Source organism: Manacus candei, unplaced genomic scaffold (genome assembly GCF_025592945.1).
Source record: "Manacus candei isolate 608988 ecotype Guabito, Panama unplaced genomic scaffold, ASM2559294v1 h1tg000076l, whole genome shotgun sequence".
NCBI lineage: Eukaryota > Metazoa > Chordata > Aves > Passeriformes > Pipridae > Manacus > Manacus candei.
The window spans coordinates 10,523,694-10,549,749 of NW_026138124.1; the positions used below are offsets into that span (position 1 = coordinate 10,523,694).

General features: G+C 47.0%; 1 protein-coding gene across 2 annotated transcripts; it reads left to right on the plus strand.

Annotated features, from left to right (window-relative positions):
* Nucleotides 1-290: 290 nt before the first annotated feature.
* TADA2A (transcriptional adaptor 2A) lies at nucleotides 291-24,946 on the plus strand. 2 transcript variants are annotated; one of them, XM_051809424.1, is made up of 16 exons: nucleotides 291-361; nucleotides 1,447-1,615; nucleotides 2,907-3,013; nucleotides 4,079-4,138; nucleotides 4,741-4,832; nucleotides 6,115-6,272; nucleotides 7,233-7,321; nucleotides 8,375-8,447; nucleotides 14,595-14,658; nucleotides 16,117-16,160; nucleotides 16,693-16,803; nucleotides 18,145-18,216; nucleotides 18,823-18,955; nucleotides 19,772-19,815; nucleotides 22,075-22,148; nucleotides 23,995-24,946. In XM_051809424.1, exons 2-16 carry the CDS (start codon nucleotides 1,591-1,593, stop codon nucleotides 24,178-24,180), a joined length of 1,332 nt encoding a protein of 443 aa, XP_051665384.1. In that variant the 5' UTR covers nucleotides 291-361; nucleotides 1,447-1,590; the 3' UTR covers nucleotides 24,181-24,946. The 2 variants fall into 2 exon arrangements, with proteins under 2 accessions (XP_051665384.1, XP_051665383.1); XM_051809423.1 differs by lacking the exon at nucleotides 291-361 and adding an exon at nucleotides 950-1,012.
* Nucleotides 24,947-26,056: the final 1,110 nt, after the last annotated feature.

Sequence of the window (26,056 nt, forward strand, 5' to 3'; positions counted from 1 at the left end):
GGGTGAATAACCGTCAGGAACCATTGGAAGCCGGGTGTAGTGACTGGGGCGGGGGGAGCGCGGGTCCCTCCCGGGTGTGCCCGCGGTCTGAGGGGGTCCTGGGACAGCGAGGGTTCTGCCGTGCGGCACACCCGGCTGGCTCAGCCTCTCCTGAGCCTTCCCACGGGGGACCCCCGAGAGACCCCCACGACCCTCAAGGCCGCCCCAGCCCCCGGGCGGTCCCGGCTCCCTCAGCCCCGCTCGGGGCGGGGCGGGCCCTGCGGCGCTCCCGGCACCCGCCAGGGGGCGCCCGCGCCCCGCCCGGCCCCGGCGCGTGCGCACGGCGGGGCGCGCGCGGGCCCGACCCGCCGCCCCGAGCGAGGTGAGAGGAGGCGGCCCCGGCGCGGCCCGCCGGGGGCGAGGGGCGAGCGGGGAGCCGGGGCCGGGGCGGGGCGCGGGGGAGCGCGGAGAGCGGTGTCCGGGCGGCCGGTGGGACGGCGAGAGGGGAGCGAGCGCGGCGCCGGGAGCGCGGGAGCCTCGCGGGCCGCGCCGGGGCCGGGAGGGGGCGGGGCCACGCGGGGGGCGGGGCCTGGAGGGGCGGGGGGCGCCCCCTGGCGGGGAGGGAGGGAAGGGGCGGCCGGGGCTGGAGGGGGGTCGGGATGTGGGAAATGGGATATGGGATGTGGGGAGTAGGGATTGGGATATGGGGAGTGGGGATGTGGGAAATGGGATATGGGATATGGGGAGTAGGGATTGGGATATGGGGAGTGGGGATGTGGGATATGGGGAGTAGGGATTGGGATATGGGGAGTGGGGATGTGGGATATGGGATATGGGATATGGGGAGTAGGGATTGGGATATGGGGAGTGGGGCTGTGGGATATGGGATATGTGGAGTAGGGACTGGGATATGGGGAGCAGGACATGGGTGACTGGAGATTGAGGAGCACGGTTTGTGGAAGTGGGATATGACAGGGGAGAAAAGTCTGGAAAGAAACAGAATTTCACTAAGGAGAAGCCCGAGCCAGTCACTGTGAGACATGTCAGAGATCCCACACGGAGAGTAGCACATTCCCTGGTGATGGAATGAGTGTAGGACCTCCCTGTGCAGGAGCTGGTGGATCAGGCTGTCCAAGGAAGCTGCCACTGTCAGCACTGAAATGGTGTTGGCAGGAGCAAGGCAGTGTTTGCACTGCTGTGCCCGTGCCATCCCTGACCTGCTCCTTCTCTTCCCAGTGCTTCTGGGAGGTGCAGAACACTTCCTTGCACTCCATCTGCTCATAGCCATGCTCAGCACATCCATTCCCACAGGAACCCTCAGTTTGGGACTGTATCCCGGTCACTCCACATCTCCTTACGCCCCATCCCATCTCCCCGTGTTTGATTCCTTCTCACACCCAGAGAACAGACCCTCAGCCCTGGGAATGGTGTCTGGAGGCTGTGACAGCCCTTTTGCTTTCTGTTCAGGACCTTCTGGGAGGATCACACCTGGAGGGGGCTGTGGAAGAGAATTCCCTTTGGACACCCTGGTTGGCACAAGGCTCCCACTCCCTGGGTGTTTGGGCAGGACAGGTTTTACTCCGAGGAGCAGGACCAGCACCCAGGGCAGCAATGGAGCGCCTGGCCTCCTTCAGCAGTAAGTGCCAGCAGATAATTAACCTCCCACAGAAAAGCAGGCACAAGGATTTCTCAGAGCTGTGGGATTTTGTGGTCACCATCCCTGGGAGTGTTCAAAAAGCATGTGTGGATGTGGCACCTGGGGACGTGGTTTAGTGGTGAGGACAGCAGTGCTGGGTTAGTGGTTGGACTCAACTCAGAGGGCTTTACCAACCTAAACAATCCTGTGATTCCATGACATTTGGAAAGGGTTTGCCATTGTTTTAAGAAATCAGCAGCCATGGGAGAGGGAGACAGAAACCAGCAGGATTTGGTCCACAGAGTCACTTCTTTGTCCAAATTCTCAAGAGCACGAGGACTCAAATGATTCAGTGGGAATTTGGGTCTTTTTTCTGCCTACTTCTTATAGTTGAGCTGGTTCAAACCCATTTTCTTGGAAAAGAATCATAGAATCGTGGAATCCTGGAATGGTTTGGGTTGGATGGGACCTTAAAGACCATCCAGTCCCACCCTCTGCCATGGACAGGGACACCTTCCACTATCCCAGGTTGCTCCAAGCCCCATCCAACCTGGCCTTGGACACTTCCAGGGATGGGGCAGCCACAGCTTCTCTGGGCAACCTGTGCCAGGGCCTCCCCACCCTCCCAGGGGAGAATTCCTTCACAGTATCAAATCTAACCCTGCTCTCTGTACGTTTGAAGCCATTATAACCTGACAGTCTGTTTATTTTGACCACTTTGCCATGAACAAAATATGAAAAACTCACAGGGCAGTTTCATTCCTTGTCGAGAACCTGAGCAGAGCCTGAGGTTTGGATGGGTTGCAACAATCCTGTTGATGCCTTTGCAGCCTCAGCAATGTGCTCTGTGGGTCCAGCTCGAGGCACGTGGATGGGGAGTGCAGCTGCTGTGCAGAATTCTCTGCAATTAAGGTCTGGGCTCTGGTCTTTGATGCAGAAGATGAGCACAGGATCAAACCAGGCAGCTGGTGCAGCCTTGCTGAGCTGTACCAGGAGGCTGCTGCAGAGGAGATTTTCCTTTGGGCCCGTTGCACAAGTTTGGGTTTAGCCCTCAGTGTTTCAGGTCTAGCAGAGATGCAGTGCCAACATCTCTGCTGCAGCTCGTGCTGAACAAGGAATATTTAACATATTTGCAGAAGCTGCAGTAGGGAAGAGATGACACACTGAAAATCCATAGAATTCACTGAGCTGGGAGGGGCACACAACTGCTGGGGCTGGGCACAAGTGAATTTAGGTGGTGCCAAACCAGTGCCTGGCCTGTGTTACATGAGGTTTTCCTTTGGTTTCCCAGATGACCCCTTTGACAAGCCCCCGTGCCGAGGCTGCTCCTCGTACCTCTCGGAGCCCTACGTGAAGTGTGCTGAGTGTGGGCCCCCTCCCTTCCTCCTGTGCCTGCAGGTGAGTGCCAGCAGCAGAGAAGAGGCACTAAATTCCTCTGAGAAAGCCATCAAAGGCCTGGCTGGTGCCAGGCTGTCCATAAGCACATCAGTAACCAGTCTCTCCAAACCTGTACCAACACACTTATTTGCTCAGGGAGAGGGAAATGGCAAAGGGGATGTGGAGGATGAGGAACTGAGGCAGGAGCAGGTGAAGGAGGTCTTTGTGCAGCAGCCAAAGACATGCAGTCAGCCTGGCTGGAACCCAGCCTGCTGCTGCACGTCTGGGGGAGGATCATTCCTGTCATTTTTTTATGGCATGAAAAAGAAAATCCATCCAGAAACACCCTTCCCCTGTCCACACACATTTTTTCCCCCTCCCAAACGGAAAAGGAAAACCTGCAATATTAACATTAATTGTTTGTGACCAGATGCAGTTCTTTCAAAGTAGTATGTGTGATCTGATAACCACAGAAAGTACTGCTGGTTTAGTTATTAAATGAATAAGTCTGTGTTAATATTATTAAAAATGGGCAGTAATTTTTAAAAAAAGAGCTGAGTCTTGTGCTCAGGTATGTACAAAATACACAAAACCCTATTTTGTATATTGGGTGTATTTTTGCTCATTTATCTGTACTTAAAAAAACCCAGATATTTAGCTGTTAAAAATAGCTACAAACCATGCTGGTGCTTTTAATCAGAGAACCAAGATTAAAGGGAAACTGTGTTTTCAATACTTACTAAATGCTCTGTGTTTTTTTCCTGAAACAATCAACTTTAAAATATAACACTAAATTTTTTTTCAGCTGCCTGACTTTGCCATAAATACTTATCAAAAAAATTTGGGATTCACAGGAGTTATGTCTGAGGGCAAAAGACAGGCAAGATACAAAGATTAACACAATTTTAACCCAGATCTTTCTGCCATTTGATGGGATTTCTAACATTACATCAGAAAAATTGAATATATCAGGTGGGAAGTTTTGGATGCCCACTGGTCAGAGAATAAAAGGGAGAAAGGGACCAATGAAAATGTTTTCAGGGAAGAAGTAAGAGCCCAACATAATGGTGATCTTTTGTTCTGCAGTGTTTCACCCGAGGATTTGAATACAAGAAACATCAAAGTGATCACACCTATGAGATAATGGTAAATATTCCTTTTGGATAACACCTATTCAGTCCTGAGCTTTCACAACTTCCCAGGAGTGAGACACTTGCTTATTAATATTACACTGAAAGATTAAGTGATGCAATTCTTTGATTCAAAGGTTTAGAACAATTAAAAAACAAAATCTTCCATGATTGCAAATTAAAATCCACCTGGAACATAATGGGGTTAGTGGAGTCATTTAAAGCTGCATTTTTTATTGTGCCTGGATAGCACAATGCACCTCCCTAGACTTCCAGTTCTTTAGCCATGTAAATCAACCTCTGTTTCCCTATCCTTGTTTTTTCTTCCCCCAAATTAATAGTTTTTAGAGTCTTCAGTAATTTTTGCTGCGTTTCATAACACAGCATCATTGAATTACAGCTGGGAGGTGCAACATGTGCCAGGGTTTGCTGTGGTTGATGTCCCAGCGCCCTAAATAATTCAACAGTTGTTCCATCAGGTTTCATGGGACACAGTGAAAGTTTAAAACTACCAGAATTAACTGCTGTGCTGCCCTGTGGTTTAGAACTTCTTTGCTCTTCCTGAGGGGGGTTAGAACGGAGGGTCACAGCAGTTTGATCTGCCTTTCTCTTCTCCAGACATCTGATTTCCCTGTCTTGGATCCCAACTGGACAGCTCAGGAGGAAATGTCTCTCCTCGAAGCTGTGATGGACTGTGGATTTGGGAACTGGTGAGAATTCAGTGGTTCAGCCAATTTCAGTGAATAATGGGCAGTTTTTCCTTTCATTTCCCTGGATCTCACTGTTGAACACACCAGTGCACATTGAAAGTTCAATGGTTTATTGGGGTGAGACACTAATTTAGCAGCTAAAGTGGAAGACCTGTTCCAGATCCTGTTTTCATGAGTTGTTTGTCTTCCCCTTTATGAAAAAATAGCTGTATTAAAAGCACAGAACCCCAGCATTCACTGAACCAGAACTGAGAGTTCCTAGGTGCATGTTGCTGCCAGAATTAAGACTGAGAACTGGTTGCAATGTGCTGTCGAGTACACTTTGGTCTGCTTAGCAATACAAATAATCTTCATTTTTTCCTCAAACATTTGGCCTTTTTCAGCCTTTACCAAATAAAGGAAAAACTGACTTTTCATCCTGGAATCTCTTGCATCCAGTTTTGAGTTTAACAGACAGTAAAATGATTGCTGCTGGTAGATTAATTTTTTTCAAAGTCCTCAACTTACACAGCCACTTTATCAAGACCGAATACTTCACATTTCTAGTCAACCTCTCTTCCAGGAAAATTTTGTGAAGATTCCTAGGATGTGTTTTGTATGACCATTTTGGTGTTTAAAAAAAATAGAATCATAGAGAGATGGAATGGTTTGGGTTTGGAAGGGACCTTAAAGCCCATCCAGTTCCACCCCCACCCATGGGCAGGGACACCTTCCACTAGCCCAGGTTGCTCCAAGCCCCGTCCAACCTGGCCTTGGACACTTGCAGGGATGGGGCAGCCACAGCTTCTCTGGGCAACCTGTGCCAGGGCCTCCCCACCCTCCCAGGGTAGGATTTCTTCCTAAAAAAATCTGTTTAACATGAAAGGGGAAACCAATATCCACTTAAAAGCACAGGAGGAACTTAGGAAGTAGAATGCAGTTCCAGACTTAGAATTTGCCCTTACCTGGAGTTAGAGAAATGTGTGAAAAGCCCTGAAATAACAATAGGAAATTTCCAAACCTGTCAAGGATTTGGTCCATCCCATCAGGCAGGGAGTTTCTCATGCAAAGAGAGAGTGGTTTGCATTGTTTGTGGCCACCCAAAACGTGCTCCCTTTTACACTGTATCAAATCTGAGTATTGGCTCAGTGTTGGTACTGAAAACGTGAATTCAACAGGGCAGTTCTCTACACACAACACGATCACTCTCTTGCCCAAAAACATCTTCTCCCACTAGGGGAATTAAAAGAAACTGGACATTTCCATGTCCTTCACGTGAAGCCTCCCCCTCTCCCCACTGCAGGCAGGACGTAGCCAACCAGATGTGCACCAAATCCAAGGAGGAGTGTGAGAAGCACTACATGAAACACTTCATCAACAACCCCCTGTTTGCATCCACCCTGCTGAACCTGAAGCAGGCAGAGGAGGTGCAGCAGCAGGAAACAGCCATTCCCTTCCACCGTGAGTATCCCTGCCTTTGAACATTCCCTCTGATGGTGGGTATGTTATTGTGTATACACCGTGTCCCAGGCCTAACTGCTGATGTGATTCCTCACAAAACCACCCCTTTCAACTCTGCTGATTTCACACCTCTCTCTTTAAAACTGCCTGTTAAAAAGTCTGAGCTAAACCTCAAAGCAATTTAACGAATTCTCAGCTTTCCTTGCATTTCACATCTTTAGTGTTCCCCCAGTCTGGCAGCTGCTCCTCCCTGAAGCTCCCCAGCAGCTCTGGGTGAGATGGTTGCTGGGTGTCTGGAGGTTTAAATTTCCCAGTAAAGTGGTTAGAGCTAAACAGTAGGAACTGGGCAATTTTGGTTCTGTCCCTGGCTGTTATTGATTTTTTTATGTGACCTGGGCCAAGACAAACTCTCTGTGCCTCAGCTTGTTTTATCTGTAGCATGGGACATATAATGCTCAGCTCCTGCACAAGTGTATTGTGAGCCTCAGACTATTATTGTCTGTAAAACACTGAGCTCCTCAGCTGGGAAGTGCTGTAAACATTGGGAGTTCTTCTGGCTTTAATTGCAGCTCTGTCAATGGCCCCCAGAAGAAGGCAAATTTAACACTCCTGTTGCTATTAACTGAAAGAACCTGCACGCTGAGCCCCAGGGATCTGCAGAGGTTTATGGGGGGATGCTCAGCTCTAAAATGCAAAGTTTACATTTTATTACCTATTTATTACCTTGAATTTGTGTTTGACTTTTGGGAGTACTACAAAGATGTCAGATTACTGCATTTTTCTCTGGATGGACTCAGTCTTTTTCCGACTATAACTCTAAACAAAAGCCCCATCAGGGTATTTTTCTTCAACTAATTATTCCCACTTTTCCTGCAAAATAAACACTTATTTACAGATCTTTTTAAAAAAAAAAAAGGCCCCAAGCCCTACACAACAACTACAAACCTTTGTTTTTTCCAGCTGCTGATGATCCCCCACGGCCAACTTTTGATTCCTTGCTCTCCAGGGACATGGCTGGGTACATGCCAGCCAGAGCTGACTTTGTTGAGGTAAGGCTGACTCTTCTCCCATTATTTCAAATTTGCTGCTGAGTGCAAGCTCAGCACACACACACCTGTTTGCCCCCTGCCTGTGGGTCTTTACTCTTCATTTTAAAACATCAGGAGAGAGGACAGGACTGAGTGATGCTGTGAGTCTTGTGGTTTAGTTTAAGGTTATCCCATGAGGAGGTTTTAAGGTTATCCTGGACTCTGATCCTTATGGGTCCCTTCCAACCTGAGATATCCTGCAATTCTGTGATTAAACCTGGGGATTAATGAAGGATTTGATGACAGAGGTGGCGCTGGTGGCCTGCAAAGCTGGGAGCAGTCAGTGAGGCTGTAGGACATGCTGCTGCCACCAGATGTCCAGCCAGGAATGCCCTTGCTTAAGCAGAGTGGATGCTGAGAATTAGTTGCTCGGCCAAAGGGATCAGCTCCAGCACTGTCATCTGCCTTAGGGAAGCACACAAGACCCTGCTCCAGACATGCCTTGTAAAACCTGCCCTCTTTTCAGTGCTTTTAGCTGTGGGCCCAAGGCCCCAGTTCCTGCTCCTGTCCATGAAGGAATGATTTCAGCCATACAGGAGCTTGGTTTTGTACATCTGAGCAGAATCAGCACCAAAGTGATTGGTGAAACACAGGACCATCCCAGGAGCCCCACCCTGTGCCTGCAAAATGCTCTCAGGCACAGGGTGGGATTGTTGGAATTGTCCTGTGGAGGGTGAGGAGTTGGACTTGATGATCCCTGTGGGGCCCTTCCAGCTCAGGATATTCTGGGCTTGTATGATTCTGCTTTCCATCCCAGTGGGTGGGTTTCCATCACATGGGGGTCATGGTTAATTCTTACCCTGTCCCAACCCCCTGCTCCAGTTCCAGCCAGGGGGGTGCTGTCACACATTGCCCAGGGAAAGCTCCCCTGGGATGTTTGTTGCTCAGGGATGGAACCTTGAACCGCTGTGTTTGAGGAAATATCTCTTGTTTTCAGTCCTTCTGCTTGTACTGAAACTTGAGACCAATATTTTAGTGCTGGTGGGTGACAATGTATTAATCACCTCTGAACAGGAGTTTGACAACTATGCCGAATGGGATTTGAGAGATATTGATTTTGTAGAAGATGATTCAGACATTTTGCATGGTAAGTCCCATATTTTTGTACCCTGTCTGAAAACAACGTTTCAGAGTGTCTACACAGCTTTTCATTGAGTCTCTTTCACTACACACTTTAAAAGTGTGTACAAACATTTTTACTGTGTGGGTTTTTTAATGGTTTTTTTTTTAATCTATGTTTTTATAATGTGTTTTTTTAAAATCTCACTGAGATTTAAACACCGGCGTTTCTACGGTCCTCACTTTCAAATCTCTTTTAAAAGCTCTTAACCAACTGATGTACAAATGGTATTTAGGTACAGAATAATGCACCTCACTCACTGCTGAAATACAGCCAGTTGTAAAGTACAATAGTTAGTATAATGGTTTAGTAAATATCTAAATATCTGTGATCTCAGGGTAGGTATTAATGCAGGCAGCAAGGAGGTGTGTAGTTTAAGACCATGTGAAACACATTTAGGCTGTTGTACTCTTGAAGCTGTGTGATTTTTCATGTGTTAAGCATGCCCTGAGTTAGAGCAGCATTAGCTATGTGTGACAACTCCCTTTTTATTCTGAAGATGATGGTGTGAGTCCAGTTACTGCTCTGAGTTTCTGTGAACGTAGCTGCCTCAATAATAGGAAATAACAGGAGTTATTAGAGTGACATTTTAATCCATAGGGAAGAAAAGATCCCACTTTTCCCCACGTTTATAAGTATATGCACTGTTTAAAAGTCCTGTGTTTATGCCTCAGAATTCTCCCATCTGTGTCAGGCAGTTCTAAGCTAAAGCCTTTGCATCCCTTGGAGACAGACAAATCCTGTTACGTACAGACAGTCTTGCCAAAGTTAAAAAAATCAGTTGGAAATGCAGCAGTGTATGCAGGAGCTTTAAAGAATGCAAACTCCCTTGGCTCAGGGAAGGTTATGAGAATCGTATGTCAGTCCCTGCTCCCTTTTAACATTTATTGAAAGGGGGACTGGCCTGGGGCCATGTCAGGCATTCATCATGCCAGCTCTCTACTGTTTCTTTTTATTGCTATTGAAAGATACATTTTCTTGCTTCCGTGTCCTATTCTAGGTCCTGGTAAACTGAAAAAGCAGAATTATCTTTTAGTTCTGTTCATTAATGGGTAGATTAATGTTCACTAAAGCAGGTTTTGCAGCACTGCCTTCCATTCCCCCACCCCTCCTTCCTCCCATGCACAGTTCAGCCATTTAAGGCCTCTCTTGCTGTTCTCCTGGTTCAGTTGTCACTGAGTGCAAGAGTCAGATTCCTCATCCCTTCAGCAGATCCCAGAGCTGCACAGGGACAAACCCTGGGGTCTGTCCCACTCAGTGTCCCCACAGTGCACAGGGAGGAGAATGTCAGAGCAGTCAGTACAGGCAGATCCTTTTCCTGGCATATCTTCCATAAATTGTAGGGTCCTGGAATGGTTTGGGTTGGAAGGGACCTTAAAGCTCACCTCATCCCACCCCCTGCCATGGGCAGGGACACCTTCCACTAGCCCAGGTTGCTCCAAGCCCTGTCCAACCTGGCCTTGGACACTTTCAGGGATGGGGCAGCCACAGCTGCTCTGGACAACCTGTGCCAGGGCCTCCCCACCCTCACAGGGAAGGATTTCTTACATATATTGAACCTAAATTTCCCCTTTTTCAGTTTGAACCCATTCCCCCTTGTCTTATCACTGCAGTCCCTCTCCAGCTCCCCTGTAGCCCCTTCAGATCCTGGAAGGGGCTCTGAGGTCTCCACACAACCCTCTCTTCTCCAGGCTGAACAGCCCCAGCTCTCCCAGCCTGTCCCCACAGGGGAGGTGCTCCAGCCCTCCCCTCAGCAACTTTTTGGCCCCCTCTGCATTTCCTGCAGGGATAAGTTCAGAGACTCCTTGAGCCCCAGGCTGTGTTCAGACCCTTTTGACCACGGGTTTGTCCTCCTGGAGCTCAGCTAAGTACTGCTAGAACTGTGTCTGCCTGTGCTCCTGCCCCCCTCCATCCTGCAGCAGGGACTTCCACAATCAAATTAGGAGTTGGGAATTTAATTATGTGTTGTGTGAAAAAATACTTCCCTCTATCTGTCCAATCTTTTGCCTGATAATTTCATTGGGTGTTCTCCAGCCCATCCTTCAGTTGTCTTCAGTGTTCAGCAAGGGAGGTCAGGCATTTGCTCTGGGAAAACTGTTTGGCAGAGGGTGTGGAGTGTGACCAACTACATTTTGGATCTCTCTGCTCTCAGGAACTCTGGCATCTGCCTTCCCACAGCTGTCCCAGGTCTGCCCACGTGAGAGAGAAAGCCTCTGAAAAATGGAGTCCCAGGGTCTAGCCAGCTGTTTTTCTTTCACATGAGGCATCTCGGGGAGAAAAAGAATCCTTTTTGCAAAAAATCTGGAATGAGAACTTTCCCTTCTCCAGAGTTAATACCAAAAAAAAAAGGAAGGAGCCACATCCTCCCCTGTCCTGCAGTTTTAAAGATCTCAGCTGCTGACTTCGCTTGAGAATATTTTGCAACCTAATTGTGGGATTTCACAGAGCAGAAAATGGCTCAACATGTGGCTCTGAAGGCAGGGATGGCTTAAGAAGCCTTTGTACTCTGTAGCAGACAGGCAGAGATGGTTGAGAGGCAACCTGGATGTAAAGGTAAAGATGTAAAACAGGGGTTTAACACATTTTACAGCCCAGGGAAACCCACATGGGGCCTCACAGCAGAGATTAAGGATCAGGCTGTGAGAAAATCCTCTGTTTGTTTTCCTGCCATGCATTAAACTTCACTGGGTTCAAGATTAATTTTTGAAAACTACTTTTATATTCTGTTTTCTGAAAGTTCCTCAAGCTAGACCCTGAGAACACACCAGTGTAGTTCCTTTGGTCTCTCTTTCCTTTGGTTCACAAGTCACAGATCAGTTCTGCAGTGTTGAGGCTGCACATCACACAGGAATATTTGATGCTTCCATTGGAGTGGAATTCCCCCTCGTTCTCTTTCTCCCACATTGCTTTTCTTGACATTTTTTAAAAATTATTTTTTTAGAAGTTCTAGATCTGAGCTGCTTGATCTCTGTTTTCTGATGTATTATATCTTTTACATGAGATACATACATAATTTTATATATATATCATATATTTTCTCTGTTATATTTCCCCGTGTCACACTAAGCAAGTTCTTGGTATTCCCACAAGAAAATGCAATTTAATACAAGGTGAAAAGACTCCCAGGCAGCTTTTATGAGGAACACAGAATCTGTACCTGCTGCCTCACCAGCTCCTCCCACCTCACAGGAGGTCACAGGCATCCTTTGGTCACTTATTGATATTGGTGAGATGGCAGAAACTGTATGAAACCTCTCATATTTCAATTAAATTCTGGAATTGTTCTCTTTTATTCAGTGCTGGCACTACAGTAAGGGAATGCAAATATATATTGCAGTTACACAAAAACATAATGGACAGATCAAAAGCACCAACCAGTTACAACCCTAATTCAGCCCACAGTGCTTGAATATTTCATGAACTACAAGTTTTCATCAGGCTGAATTAGAACGTGGGTAATTTATCTTTTTCCCAGCTTTCCCCCCCCCCTTCTCATGTAAATGATTTTCACTTCTAACACTGCAAAGTAATTGCTGAAACCACAAGTTTAGAAGTGAGTGGAAATAGGCTGCAAGTGGCAGGGAAGTCTGATTTGAAGCTGCAAGGCCCTCAGTGTCCTCCTAGACAGAACATGATGTTTATTCCTTTGTGGAGGTTCCTGACACGCTCCAAAGGCAGATAACTGTTTGCCATGGGTCCTGCTTTCCTCCAGGGAGGGTGAATTTGGACTGTAGCCATTAAAATTTGTCCCAAGCCTGGCACACACTGGTCACACAGCCTGTTTACTGGGATTAGTTTGCATTCTTCCCATTATTTGGGCCTCCCATGCCAAGCAGGTTCCCTCGCAGGAAACAAAGGTCTCACTCATTAGCGCTCAGCAAAGTTTTTTGCAGACCAAACGAGGCCCAAGAGGAATAAAAAGCAAAGAAAAAACTGTTTTGGACACACTTCTGGAGAAACCAAAATATTTTGGGTTTTTTTTTTTTTTTGGAGTGGAGAAAGGAGCCTTGAATTTCTGCCTATCACCGGGTCCTTCAGAGCTGCACCAAGAGCCTTATCAGTGCCCAGAATGGACACTGGGAACGCCGTGTCAGCTTGGATTATCTCACATTACCAGGACAAACAGCTGCCTCCCTGCTAGGATCCATGGGGAAAAGCACAGGCAAATCATTCTCATTCCTGCAGCATCTCCTCTCTCATTTCCATGCAGTGTGTAACAGTGTAGTAGTCGGAGTTATTCATGCATTCCAGATTTGGTAATCGCCTGGTCCTGTGTGAATATGTCTATTAAAAACAAAAGCCCCTCCAAAAGGCCATGTGGCAGCAAATACTAATTTTTCTGTGAGCAGGAGCTCCATTTTTTCCCTTCATTTGCTCCTTCCCCTCCCCAGCTGATCATCATTTCTTTAGAATATTGTGCACTCAGGTGAAAGCACCAAAACGATGGTTAGAGGTGCATAATTACTTGTGATATTTATAGAGGTTCTCCAGTGCAGTTTCTGCATGTACTTATTAAGCTCTGCCCACACAAACTCCACGAAATAACAAGCTGGCTGAGCTTGCAGAGGGTCTAAAAACTACAAAAATATTTTCTATAAGTTGGCACCAATTCCAGCCCTTCCTAATGGATTTCATTCATGTTTAACTTGCTGTGTTCCCAATTTCTTGTCCCCACATTTGAGCAGGAAGGAGAATTTGCTCTCTCTGCTCGTCCTTAAATTGGGAAACTCAAATACCTCGTTATGAAAATACACAATGATGCTTGGAAATGCAAGAAATTTGCAAAAATAAGTAGGAGTATTGCACCACCCCTCCCATCTCATATGGAACCTTTTGCTTTGAGATTAGCATCAAATAATTTGTGTAAACTGAAGATTTTTTTTGCTTGGGATCAGCAAGTGTGGCTCCTGAGTGAGTCCCCTCAGCCTTTGAGCTTCAGCTGTCCCTGTGTGTATGAAATTTGATTTCCCAGGGGGATGCACAGATGAATTTCCCAGGGGCTGGGGGCTCCCTGGTGTTTGCACATAAATACATACTTAACACAGACACATAACCACACTTCTTAATTGCATTATTAATTATTTATCCGAGAGTGCAATCAATAAACAGCCACTATCAGTTTTGCTCTTTTTGTGTAACTACAGAGAGAAATGGATTCTGAGTTCTGCCCCCCTTGGGCCACCCCTGTTCCCACAGCACTGGGATGAAAAGGGACGTGCTCTTCCCCTTTTTCCAAGGGCTGGTTGTTGTCTCACAGCCTCTAAACCACTGTCAGGGCTTAAAGTCTCTTCCTTCCAAGAGCGTTTGGAAATGATTAATGTAAAGGAAAGAAAAGCCACCACGAAATCAGCCAAAATGACCCAGAATTTGTGTGTTATTTAACAGAACGAGGGGGGGGGGAGGTGATAGGTGTCTCTTTATCTTGTCTTTCAAGAATTTCCCAAAAAAAAAGAAGTTTATTAACCGGATGGTTACAGGAAAAAGGAGCTGCAGGATCTGTGAGTGGATCAGCCAGCCTGCAGACAGGTTTGATTTTGGAAAGGACATGATTTCTAATGAGCATGGCTTTTTCCTGGGCTTCTTCACATTGTCCTGAACTGTTCTTTGTTCTCCTGGCAGACAGATAAGTTTGGAAGTTAACAAGCTGGAATCTTCTGGATGTTTTTAAGAACCGTAGCAAAGGCCACTTTGAATCTTCACAGTTCAGATCTGGGTCTATTATTGGAGTTCCTTTGCCTGAAGATGATACCTCAGATCCTTAAATCTGATAAATTTGCTTTTCAGAGGAAATACTTAACAATTGCATGTGTGAAGGAACAAATAAGTGCTGATAGTGAAACAGCCCAAGAGGGGAAAGAGTTCTCAGGATCTACCCAGGTTCATGTTTACATTGTATTTACAGTGATGAATTTGGAAGGAGTAAGCAAAAAGAAGCTTACACAGGTAGCACATCCTGCAGGTTAGTGTCTGGTGAGCTGATGCCCCTGTAAAATTGCCACAGGACTTTTAAAACAGCAAAGCAGTGACCATTTCAGCCTACCCTGAACATAAGGGCTTGAAAATCAGCCTCACACAGTGATCACTTATGAATTCATTAATCTTTTTATTTTGCAGCCCTGAAGATTGCAGTTGTGGATATCTATCATTCCAGGTTAAAGGAAAGGCAGAGAAGGAAAAAGTGAGTTTCCAAGTGTGTTCCTTTGCTTCATTAATACATCCTGGTCCCCATTGTTCCAACACACCTTATGAGGTCACATTTGCAGAGTGGAAACTGAAATGTAATTTGGAAAACCCATCACAGATCCAGGGCTGGAACCAGACAGAGAGAGGCAAATCTCTCTTCTTTCCCTCCCTGTGCAATGCTGATGGATTGCACATCATTAATTTCCTACTTCAGGGGGGAAAAAAAAGGCTGCCAGGCTGTGACTAATTGCTGGACCCCCACTTTCTCCACAGAAATATTTGCATCATTATTTTTAATTCCTAGTGGTCCCTAAGTTAGTGTTCCACACTGAAGATAACTCAACTGCTGACGTGAGGCTGAATAATTTATTCAGTTCATTGGACAGCGCTCTAGAATGACTCAGTCTATTAATTGAATTAAATTTTATTATAACTTTCACATACTTTGTTCAATATTTAAAATCATATCTTGCTAGATTACTCCCTGCTGGAAGAATTAGTGATTTGGAGTAAGGCTGCTCCAGTCCTTCTCCTCACAGAACAGCACAGTTCTGCTGAGTGACAGGGAAGAGTGGATATGGATTGACCTGCCTCTCTGTAATTCAGAAATAAAAACTATTTAGGTGGTGTAATTTCCACAATGATCAATCATGTCATACTAAAGGAAAGTGCCACAGGGCTCAGTTACATCACTCAGTGTCAGGTTTTGTGAAGTTTCTAAAGCAGGGTGGGACAAAAATCCAAAAAATGACAGAAAAGTGCTGATGTCACCCTCAGAAAGGTGCCTCTGCATGGGACAGGAAGATTTTTGTCCATGCTAAAGGAAATGTAATGGATTTTATAGAGCAAGTCCCAACCTGACCCTGACAGCCCAGCTACTGAAACTGGGGACAGATGTATTTCTCATGCCCCTGCCTTTCCCTCTGCTCCTTTCCCTGATCCTGTCAGGAGCACTTTGAACTCAGAGTTACCCCAATCATTTGGCTCTTTTTAAAAATCCAAGCTGTCATGGAAAAGTTCCTTCCTCCCACTGCCAGTGGTGGGATTTACAGTCCAGCTCTCCCCTTGCTCTAGCAGAGGGACATTTGTCTCTCTCTGAAGCTGGAAATCATGTTCGTGAGACACTCTTTACCTCTGATTTTGGAAGGATAAGTTATAAGGTGTTGTGGATGTGAAATCTGTGCCTAAAGAAGCCATTCCCAGCCCTTAAAGAGATTGCAGTTCCCTTTGTGCTCAGGGCTAATGCACACCACTATCCAAAATGTGCCCTGATTAAAGCCACACTGCCTCATGTTTCCATTCCAGCCAGCTCAAGGGGTATGGAAATCTCATTCATGTTTAATTTTAGACCCCTCTGATGGTCTAAATCAAAGTTTCTTCTGAAGCCTTTGTGTTTGTGAGGCAATGCAGGAGTTAATGGCTCTTATTAATACCATTTTGCTCTCATTTACAGAATTATAAGAGATCATGGCCTGATCAACCTCAGAAAATTTCAGAGTGAGTATCAGGTGTACCTGCTTCAGTCCAAAGTGGCAAAACTTCACACATTCAGCATTTCCAGGTCACCAGTGTGGTTTATTCATGCTGGACTGTATTCAGATGGTCCAAATTCCAGCATATTTCCTGCCCCAACTGTTTCCAGCTGCCTGGCTCTAACTACTCCCAGCTCAGTGTTTTAGTTATTGCCTCAAAATTGCTCTTCAGAAGCATTTCAGGCTCTGCTGAGTAGGGAGAAGGGGGAGGAAGGTGAAATCCAGGCCCTTTGAATGCATCTCACTATTGTAAGAAATGACCAGACAGCATTTAAATATCATTGTTTGTGCTTTTAGGATTTTAAGGGCTGTGTGACTTCACTGCTTTTTACTCAGCAGTTTGTGGTCGTGACACAAAACCGCCCAAGAACGCGGAGCTTCGGGCGGTTCAGAGGCTGGGAGTCACTTCACGTTCCACAGGCGTGTTTTCTCTCCACAGCAGGAGTGATGTCCCTTTTTTGTCCCTTTCTGGTGTCCCTCTTTCCCCCTCCCTGTAGTTCTGGAGAGGCGGTACCCGAAGGAGGTTCAGGACCTTTACGAGACCATGCGACGCTTCGCTCGCATCCTGGGCCCGGTGGAGCACGACAAGTTCATCGAGAGCCACGCACGTGAGTGTGGGGAGGGCTCCTCAGCAGGCACACCCAGGGCTGGGCAGCACCTCATCCCCTAAATATATCCCGCTCCTGGAGGGCAGCTGGTTGTTTTTCTTCTCCTCCTCCCCTCTGACTACCTCAGAAAAACAGATACGTTTGTGGTTTGATTACATTAAATGAGCAGCAAGTGGGGGTTTTTTTCCCACTAAACTGTGTCCCAGTTCTTTGTTTGAGTTCTTGGTTGACTGAACATTCTGGTCATGTGTTAGAGGTGATATTTTTTTTTTATCAAAAGACCACTGTTTATTTACTGGGACTCTGTATCACGGGAAGAACAAAATCCCTATATTTTGTCCGTATGGAGGGATTGGGAGCTGGCAGCAAATTGTGAATTCTTTGAAAGATACAGGTTAAACTATTCTGTGTCACATAATTACATAGTGCAGTGGTCATTATGTCCCTTACCTTAGGGAAGAGGCATTGTTCCATCCCTGAATCATCTCATGGCCTGCATTTAGGCAAATTCCAGAAGGAGTCACCACATCCTGCTTCATTCCGTGACTTAAACTGGGAAAATTGTTGCTCATTAGGAGGAACAAAGCATTTACAAAGTTGTGACTGTGTTTTCAGGACACCCTGTGTGAAATACCAAAAGCATGAACCTGCAAAATCACGAGTCCCATATGGGAGTGCTGCTCCTGCAACCTGGTTTTGTTGTTGTGGTGACAACAAATCCTCAGGTGAACCTGACAGCCAGGTACAGGCACTACACAGATCTCCTGAGCAGCAGGAGGAAACAAATTCACAAGGAAACTTGCTCCCTGTAAAACTGAGCAGGAAGGCAGCTGATAAAATATCTCTGAGCAAAAGAAATATCTCTGAGCAAAAGAAACTTTTACTGTTTAATCCAACTGACTGCAAAAAAACTGTTGTCTGAAAGGAAAAATTTTGGAGGGTCCAGTTATGAAAAATCATAGTTCTAAGAGAATATTAGATACATAAGGAGCCTGGCTGGAGGAGTGTTTCAAACTTACTGAAATGCCTTCCAGAAATCCCACATTATTATTGTCTGCCTTGTCCAGGGTATGGCAAAGTGACTGTCAATGCAATGAAGAGAAAATAACTTCTCTGAGCACACACAAATGTTAGAAACCAACTTAAATCTGTGACCAGGGAGAGCTGGGACACAGAGGGTTTGAGATCCTGTGGAGGGAGGTTAACCCTGGCTGTGGTTTGTGTGCTCATAGCTGACCTGGTCAGCTTAGGCAGGTAAGAAACAGCCACCTCCCCAATCCACCCCACTGACCCACTTCTGTTCTTTGGGTTCCCCTCCTGCTTCCTCGTGGGGTCAAACAGTGGAGTTTGAGCTGCGAAGGGAAATAAAGAGACTCCAGGAATACAGAGCAGCAGGAATCACCAATTTCTGCAGTAAGTACCTGATGCATTATTCAGCCCATTCCCATCCATCACGGAGGGGAAGGATGATTTTACAACATTCAGGATGTGTTGAATAAAAAGACACTTTTTTATGAAAGGCATTTGCCTGGCTCTGTGACTGAACAAGGCTTCAGGAATGGTGCACAGCCCAGCTGGGCTGTTTTAAAGCTGGTTTGAGCCATCAGCTGGGAGATCCCACTGTCAGGCACAGCTCTGCTCTAGTCACCACTCTGCAAAAGATGCAGAGAAAAATATCTGTGCCATGGCACAGTGGTCTCAGGGCTCTTTCTCTGGGCACTTTCACTGCCTGTCAGCACATGTGATATCTGGAGAGAAGCCTAAGACCTCCACTTAAATGAAATGGCCTGGAATTGGACCATGGAAGCCTTTTTTTGTTTGTTTTCGGCCTGAAATTAATGAGGGAAGGGGTGCAGGGTGGAATCTAATCCCTTCTGGTGCCGAGCAGTTGTCATGAGGGAGAACAGCAGAGCCTGGGCCAGAGCTACAGGGCTTCCCACTTATTCCCTAAAGCAGGAAGCAGCAGTGTGAGCCCTGTGCCCGAGGCAGGTGCTGAGGAGGGGGGGGTGTTTGCCACAGGTGCCAGGACCTACGACCACCTGAAGAAGAGCCGGGACGAGGAGCGGCTGAAGCGCACGATGCTCTCGGAGGTGCTGCAGTACATCCAGGACAGCAGCGCCTGCCAGCAGTGGCTCAGCCGCCAGGCAGACATGTGAGCACTGCCACGGGGTCCCCAAGAACCTGCCCCATCCCTGGGAGTGTCCCAGGCCAGGCTGGACAGGGCTTGGAGCAACCTGGTCTGGTGGAAGGTGTCCCTGCCCGGGGCAGGGGGTGGGACGGGATGAGCTTCAAGGCCCCTTCCAACCCAAACTATCCTGGGGTTCTATGTTTTAGTTAACATCAAACACATTTTCCTGTGTGATAATAACAAATTAATTCCCAATTTACTGCAGCAGGAACAAGCTGCAAAATTCAGAAGTGGGTCGTTAGTTGAGTGCAGGCGAGGAAGGGACTAAGGGCTCAAAACCCTCAGTTTTCTCTGGTTTATATTTCAGGAACTGAACTGCTGTTCATAAAGTCATGGAGGGAGATGAGGTCTTTATGGATATTAATGAGGGCACAGATGACACTTGGAATATTTCAAATGATTTTAGATGTAGCAGCATTATTAATGTGTCGTCACCCTGCATGAGCACTTTGATTTAAGGAGCAAGCTGCAACGTTAAAGGAAGTGCATCCTGTGTGCAGGAGATGGTTTGGAATTTCCCCAGTCAGTCTCCACTGAATTTGTTATTGTGTCCTCCTCCACATTTATTTTTTGGTGTTTTTTTTAACAAGTTTCAGACATGGTCTTCAGTGTAGGAGCACTAAATATTTAGAAATCCTGTTGATTTCAGATCAGGACTTGGGCTGTGCAAGTTGAATGGTATCATTATTAGAAGTTGGGGAAGAAGTACTTTCAAGGCCAATATATGCAGCCATTCTTAAAAAAACATGAAGGCAATTTGAAATTTTCCTTTCTTTCCAGTGATTCCGGCCTGACTCCCACGGTACCAGTTCCTTCAACTACAGGTAGGTGTTAGATGATGTCTGATAAAAACCCATAATATCTTTCTGACAGCCTTTTTCTGACTCTCAAGTGATAAAGTGTCAGTCTCAAGCCTCATGGTTAAGCACTGCTCAAGTCAATGTTACATCAATCTGCAGCTCATTCCACTTGCATATCCTGTAGGACTTTTCTCTGAGTTTCTGGATTTTTCTGACTACAGGTCAAAACCCATCCTAAAGCTACATTAGCAAGGCAGGAAGCAAAAGAAACTTCACATTCTTTAAGCACAAATTCTGGGTTTTTTCCCACTATGAAGACCCCCAACTTCTTTCAGTGCCCAGTAAGGACAGATTGAGGGACCAGTCAAGGTCCTCATGAACATCCAAGCTCCCACCCCATTTGTTGAGGTCTCAGGGTGATATGCAGTGAATGAGACTGGGATAAAGTTTCACCATAAGGTTGTTAAATGTTGCCAGGGTAAACTGGCTTTAGCTCTGTCCCTGTGTCCAGTTTTTATGTGGATGCTGTGAAACCACTTGAATCAAACTTCTCAGAGGTGGACACTGAGTCTGTGTGTTCTTCCTCATTTCTGCCAGGAGCCTTGGAAATTCGGGTCAGGATACCGAGCAATGAGTCAATGTGCTGTGCACCGTGTTTTAAACATATTTGGTGATGGCTAAAATCTGGTATTTTAGACAGAAAATAGCTTGTGTATCTCAGGGCATCAGAGTCCATGAAGTGAGGACAGTCTCTGCCAGCTGAAGGTCTGGAACGAGGAATGAACTTCCTTTTTTGTCAAGTACCCAGTGTCCCATGAAGGGGAAGAGCCCGGGAGCACAGGGGCTGTGCTGCCTGTGGAGCTCTGATGGCACACAGTGTTTACAAGCAGCATCACATGTTGAACAGAACCCAAACAAAATACCATATAGCTGCTAATTAAGCAAACATCCTGCCTAGGGAACGGCGGGATGCTGCGGATGCTGCCACGTGGCTCTAATTAAAGGCTGCATCACACTGAATATACAAGAGGGCAAATTAATGCCTCACTTCTAGATTTGGTGCTCTTAACTTTGCAGCCTTAATGTGTTGTCTTCAATGTAGTTTGTATGTGTGTGTGTGGTATTTTCTGGGTTTATAAAAGAGTAAAACCAAATTCTGCTGCGTCTCATCACAGCACACTCGTTCCAGGCCTTGGGAAGAGGGAGCAGTGCTGGGAAGTAACTTCCTCTACACCTCCCACAGACTCACACTCCAGCTTCTCTAGTCCTTCAGTTCCCCTGATCACTCCCCACACGCAGCCAGATCCCGTCTGTTCCTGCAGATGCCCAGGAGACAGAGAGACTCCCCAGTGCCAGAGGCAGGCCCTGGACAGGGCAGGGTCTGGAGCAGCCACCAGCACAGGGAAAACAGAGCTGCCCATTTCCCAGGGTCTCATCACTTTGCCAGATTTGGGAAAGTCATCCTGGGATAGAGACCTATCTGTAACAGTGCTAAATATGCAACCCACAGCACAGGGGCAAGAGACTTTTAAAAATGTGAATAAATAACCCAAATTTTGTCCTGAGCTCTGTAAGTTAAGAAAAAATGCTATTATGCAAAAGAAGTCAAACCTGCAAGTAGACAGCCCTTGTGGAAGCTTAAGCTGTACCAGTTACAGCCCAGCAAAATTATAAACAATAGTGAAAGTGAGAAACAGCAGATGACCTTGTGATAAATATTTCTTCCAGGACTGTTTATCGTAACAGACAAAAATAAACCTCCAAACTGCATTTGCTTTACAGTATCTGCATTGTATTTAAAGGCATTTAAAGAAAACTCTGCCTCACGAAGTTGTCAGCAATGCCAGAGAAATTGGCTGTGTAATCACACCAATAAATAATCTCAGCATCCTTACAAGGCCCTGGTTTCAGGGCTGAGGTCGGTCCCTGCACACCCTGGCACACCCTCCCTGAGCTGGTGGAGTTGGGTTAGTCAGGAGGCTCAGCCCAGCTGAGCCACGCTCGGGGCCAGTCTGACAAAAGCTGCTGTCTTGCAGTTCCTCCCAAAATCCAACAGCACAAGAGTCTCATGCAGCATTCACAGAGCTGAACTATGTCCATTGCGACATCAAACCTTTTATCAATCAGCACAGCTTTATGCTAAGCCCTAAATAACCCTACCTGTAAACACTTGGATCACTCTGGGTTAACGTCAGGCATTGAATTCCCTCCATAACACACCTCAGGAACAGCCAGGACCGAACTGCTCCCAGTTGTTGAGTGTTTCCTCTCTCACCCCTGCAGGCAGACGGAGCGCCCCACCTCTGAACCTCACAGGGCTGCCAGGGACAGAGAAACTCAACGAGAAGGAGAAGGAGGTGAGGAAAGATGGAAAGATCACCTCTACAAAACTGTACCTTCCCAGCCCAGGGCTGCTCACACCGTGTCTGGGGGGCTGTGAATGTCACCTCAGCCACAGGCCCAGATTGCTCTTCCTGCTCACAAAAATCATTCAGGTTTTCCAGTTGGCTTCTTAATTTCCTGTACCACACATCCAGCAGAGCTGCAGCAAACTGGCTGATTTAGCAAAGAAAGGTGCAGAGCACCAGGGTGTTTTTAGATGCTGTTATAACATCCAGTGTGACACCCTCCCTTCCTGCATCTTGAGGCTGAGCAGAAGGGTCATTTTTTTCCTAATGAACATTGGTTATCAAACTGGCAGAGGATTTCCTCGAGGGCTTCACTGGACAGGTCACTGAACCTGAATATTGTGGGATCATAGAACATCCTGAGCTGGAAGGGACCCACAAGCATTATCGAGTCCAACTCCTGGCCCTGCACAGGACACCCCAAAAATAGCAAATCTCCTTCTTTTATAGATACCTCAGAGCCAAACCTCAACCAGCTGCAGTGGGGTTTCACTAATGTGAACCATGGAGGTGATAACAGTGTTCTTCTCGTGGTTTTTCCATATTTCTGCTTTACAGTGCATCTGTCAGGGTTTTTATATGCACATGTGGAAGGGCATGGGATCGGGCTGTCTGTAAGCCCTGAGTTATTATCTCAGCCTTGTACTGCAGCTCACAGCCCCTTATAGGGCCCCTGCATTCACCTGAAGCACAGGTGAGATCACCAGAGCTGACAGAAATGGGGCTGCAGCCCCCAGGACAGGTGAACATGCAGCAAGGGGCCTGCTGTGCATTTATGACTCAGTTTTTCAGCCCAGTGTAGCCCTGTCCTCTAATTCAGTGGAAAACCATTGAAATAAAAGATGATTATTTTTTAATAGAAGTCCTAATCTGTCCTTAGATTGCCCAGGGCTGATTGCAGTGCCCATGAGGCACAGCTGTATTCCAGCCTCTCCCTCCATGTGCGTGTGCCCTTGGCTGGAGCTGGCAGCACTGGGAGAATCAGCTCCCAGCTCCACATGGAATGGGCATTTCTGGCTCTGTTTGGCACAGAAACAATGGTGACAGGACATTAGTGGGGGGGGGGAGTCTGATTGCCTCGTCAGCTGAGACAGAAAGTCTGAGGTCCTGGGAATTCTGCAATTTCCTATCAGGGAGGGACGAGCATGAAGCATTTCCTCACTAAGGAGAGGAGACAGGCAGGATCCCTGGTGGGAGCCACGCCGTGCTCCTGGAAGGCAGCTGGTGCTTGGGAACTGAACAGGAGCTGTGCAGCCATACAGCTCAGGGGCTGTGGAAAGCAGTTCCTTACCAAACTTCCACCCATGGAATGCCCTCCCTGCACAGCTTCCATCCCAGGCTTCCGGAGGGGCCGGCGGAGCTGCTTGTGTGGAAGGTATTAAAGCCCGACTCTGCAGGGGATTAGCAGCCAGATGCCCTCCCTGGCTCCTGGCCAGCGGGCCCAATTGCTGCTTGCAAGTCTGGCATCTGCTTCCCGGGGTTTGGAAGGAGCAACGCCCACACAGAACACACTCAGAGCTGTGCTCCTGCCAGCCCAGGGCTTGCTTTCATCCTCCTCCTTTATTTTTCAGTCAGGAATGTTTTTTGAATGCAGCAGCCAGCAAGCTCCTCCTCTCCCTACCTGTGGATCCAAGCAGCTCCTCCTGCCATTCCCGTGTGCCTCCCCCGTGCAAAAAACACCACGTTGGGAGTGTTTGCAGAAAAATATTCCCCGTGTTCCTCCCCCAGCAGGGATCTGGGAATGGAGGAGCATGACAAGTGTTGGTGTTTATTAACTTCACCTTTTGTCTTGCAGCTCTGTCAGATGGTGAGGTTGGTCCCTGGAGCCTATTTGGAATATAAAGCTGCTTTAGTGAACGAGTGCAACAAACAGGGGGGCCTGAGACTGGCGCAGGCTCGAGCCCTCATCAAGATCGATGTGAACAAAACCAGGAAAATCTATGACTTCCTGATCAGAGAAGGATACATCACAAAGGCCTGAGGACAGGCAGCTTTGGCTGGAGCAGGCAGATGTGGAGAAGCTTTGAAGTCACTTTGACAGCGCTGAAAGATTTTACCAGTGTTGAATGAAGGACATTTCCTTTTGTTTGAAACCTTTCGGGGCTTTTTTTTTTTTTTTTTGGTAAAAACAAGTAGGGAGCTTTGTTAAATTGTATGAATGCTGACATTTCTTTGTCTGGGTTCCTTTTGACTCTGCTGTTGTCAGAATTCCTCTGCCTCGGAGCGCTGGAAAGGATCACATGCCATATAAGCTAATCTTAAACGTGGATGGGCATTGATTCCTCACACCTCTGTGACTGCAGAGCATCACAGTACCTTTATGCTGACAGTGGCACAGAATAAGGCCAGAATAAGTCCCACTTCGTGCAGTACAGGTATAGAAACGCAGTCCCCTCCCTCCCTGTGCTCCTTCCTAAATCGGTGGCAGCTTTCAAAGGTGACAGCACGTGCCCCAGCTATAAAAATAGAGCTTGCAGAGGTCCGGCCTTTTTAACTTAATTGTGATAAAGGATGGGAAAGGACATCGCAGGGAGTCTCCTCAACAGTTGTTACTTTTATGTGGTATTAGCACATATCCCAGCAGGAGGGCACTGCACAACCCACTGAGCTTCAGCTCCTCGCCTCTTATTTGGGATTGTCAAATTATATATAATCCCCCGGTTTCAGTCTTCGGCTTGTTGGGAAGGCTGGAAATTACAGCCACTGCAGCCTTTGGGAACAGGAATAAAAAGACACTCAGAACTCAACGTTCTCCCACAGAAATTAAGGAGTGAAGAGCACAAAGCTCCTGTTGTGGGGTTTTACTCCCTCAGCCTTGTCAGCAGCTTGCCCACTGACCAACAAGCAGTGAGGAGGAGCAACAAGTTACTGAACACACAACCCCCCTGTCACATCAGCTGATCCTTGTACAGCTTCAGTACAGAACATTTGGATTTGGCAATAATTGGATGATGAAGATGGTTCTTTGCAGATGCAGCTCGGCGTGGCTTATTGCACAGTAAATTGTTCGTCAGACTGCTTCCTGCTAAGGTGTAATGCTGGAATAATGTCCCATAGAAAACCTGACAAACTAAAGCAAGAGGCATGTTGGCTCTCGAGTTTGGGATCTCGTGGAAAAGATGAAGTGAGCCACAACTACACCGATACCTGTTTAAGCTGTTTGGGTTTGGGTGGTTTTTTTCCCCGAGAGTAATTATCCTGAGGTGCCACTGAATGTGAAGTATTTTGGTTTGTAATAAAATCAGAATGACTTGAAACAATCTTACATCCACGTCCCTGGACTCCGAGTGAGACTGTAAAGGTCACGCAGCTGCCTGGATCTGTATCCATCAGCTTCTCACCAGGAGAGGGGAGATAAACGCACAACAGCAGCTGTGGGGATGGGACGGCTGCACTTCCTAGAAAATAATGCTATTTAAAGAAAAGCAGCAGTAATAAACTACATGTTGAAGATTAAAGTCTGTAGAAATTGAGACTCTATAACTGGGAATGCTGAGGGAATGACGGTGAGCTGTAATGCCTTGGGAATGTGTTTCCCACTTTTAGTGCCGTGAGTTGCACCAAAAAGCCGTAGAGGAGTCAAAAACTCCAGGACCTGCTGGGACCATCCCGGGATCAGCCACATCCTCACCCACTCAGTGACATCCCTGTGCCCCAAAGGGACCCGAACAGGCCTGTGAGTGTGACCTGCTGCCAGCCCTCACCACGGCCACGGCCCCACAACCGCGTGGCCCCACACAGCCCACAGAGGCACAGCCACCAGAGACACCCCAACAGCAGGATTTGGGGTACGGATCTGCTTGTCACATCGGCTGGGGCCATTTCCCAACACTCCAGGAAGGTGTTTTTTTGGGAGA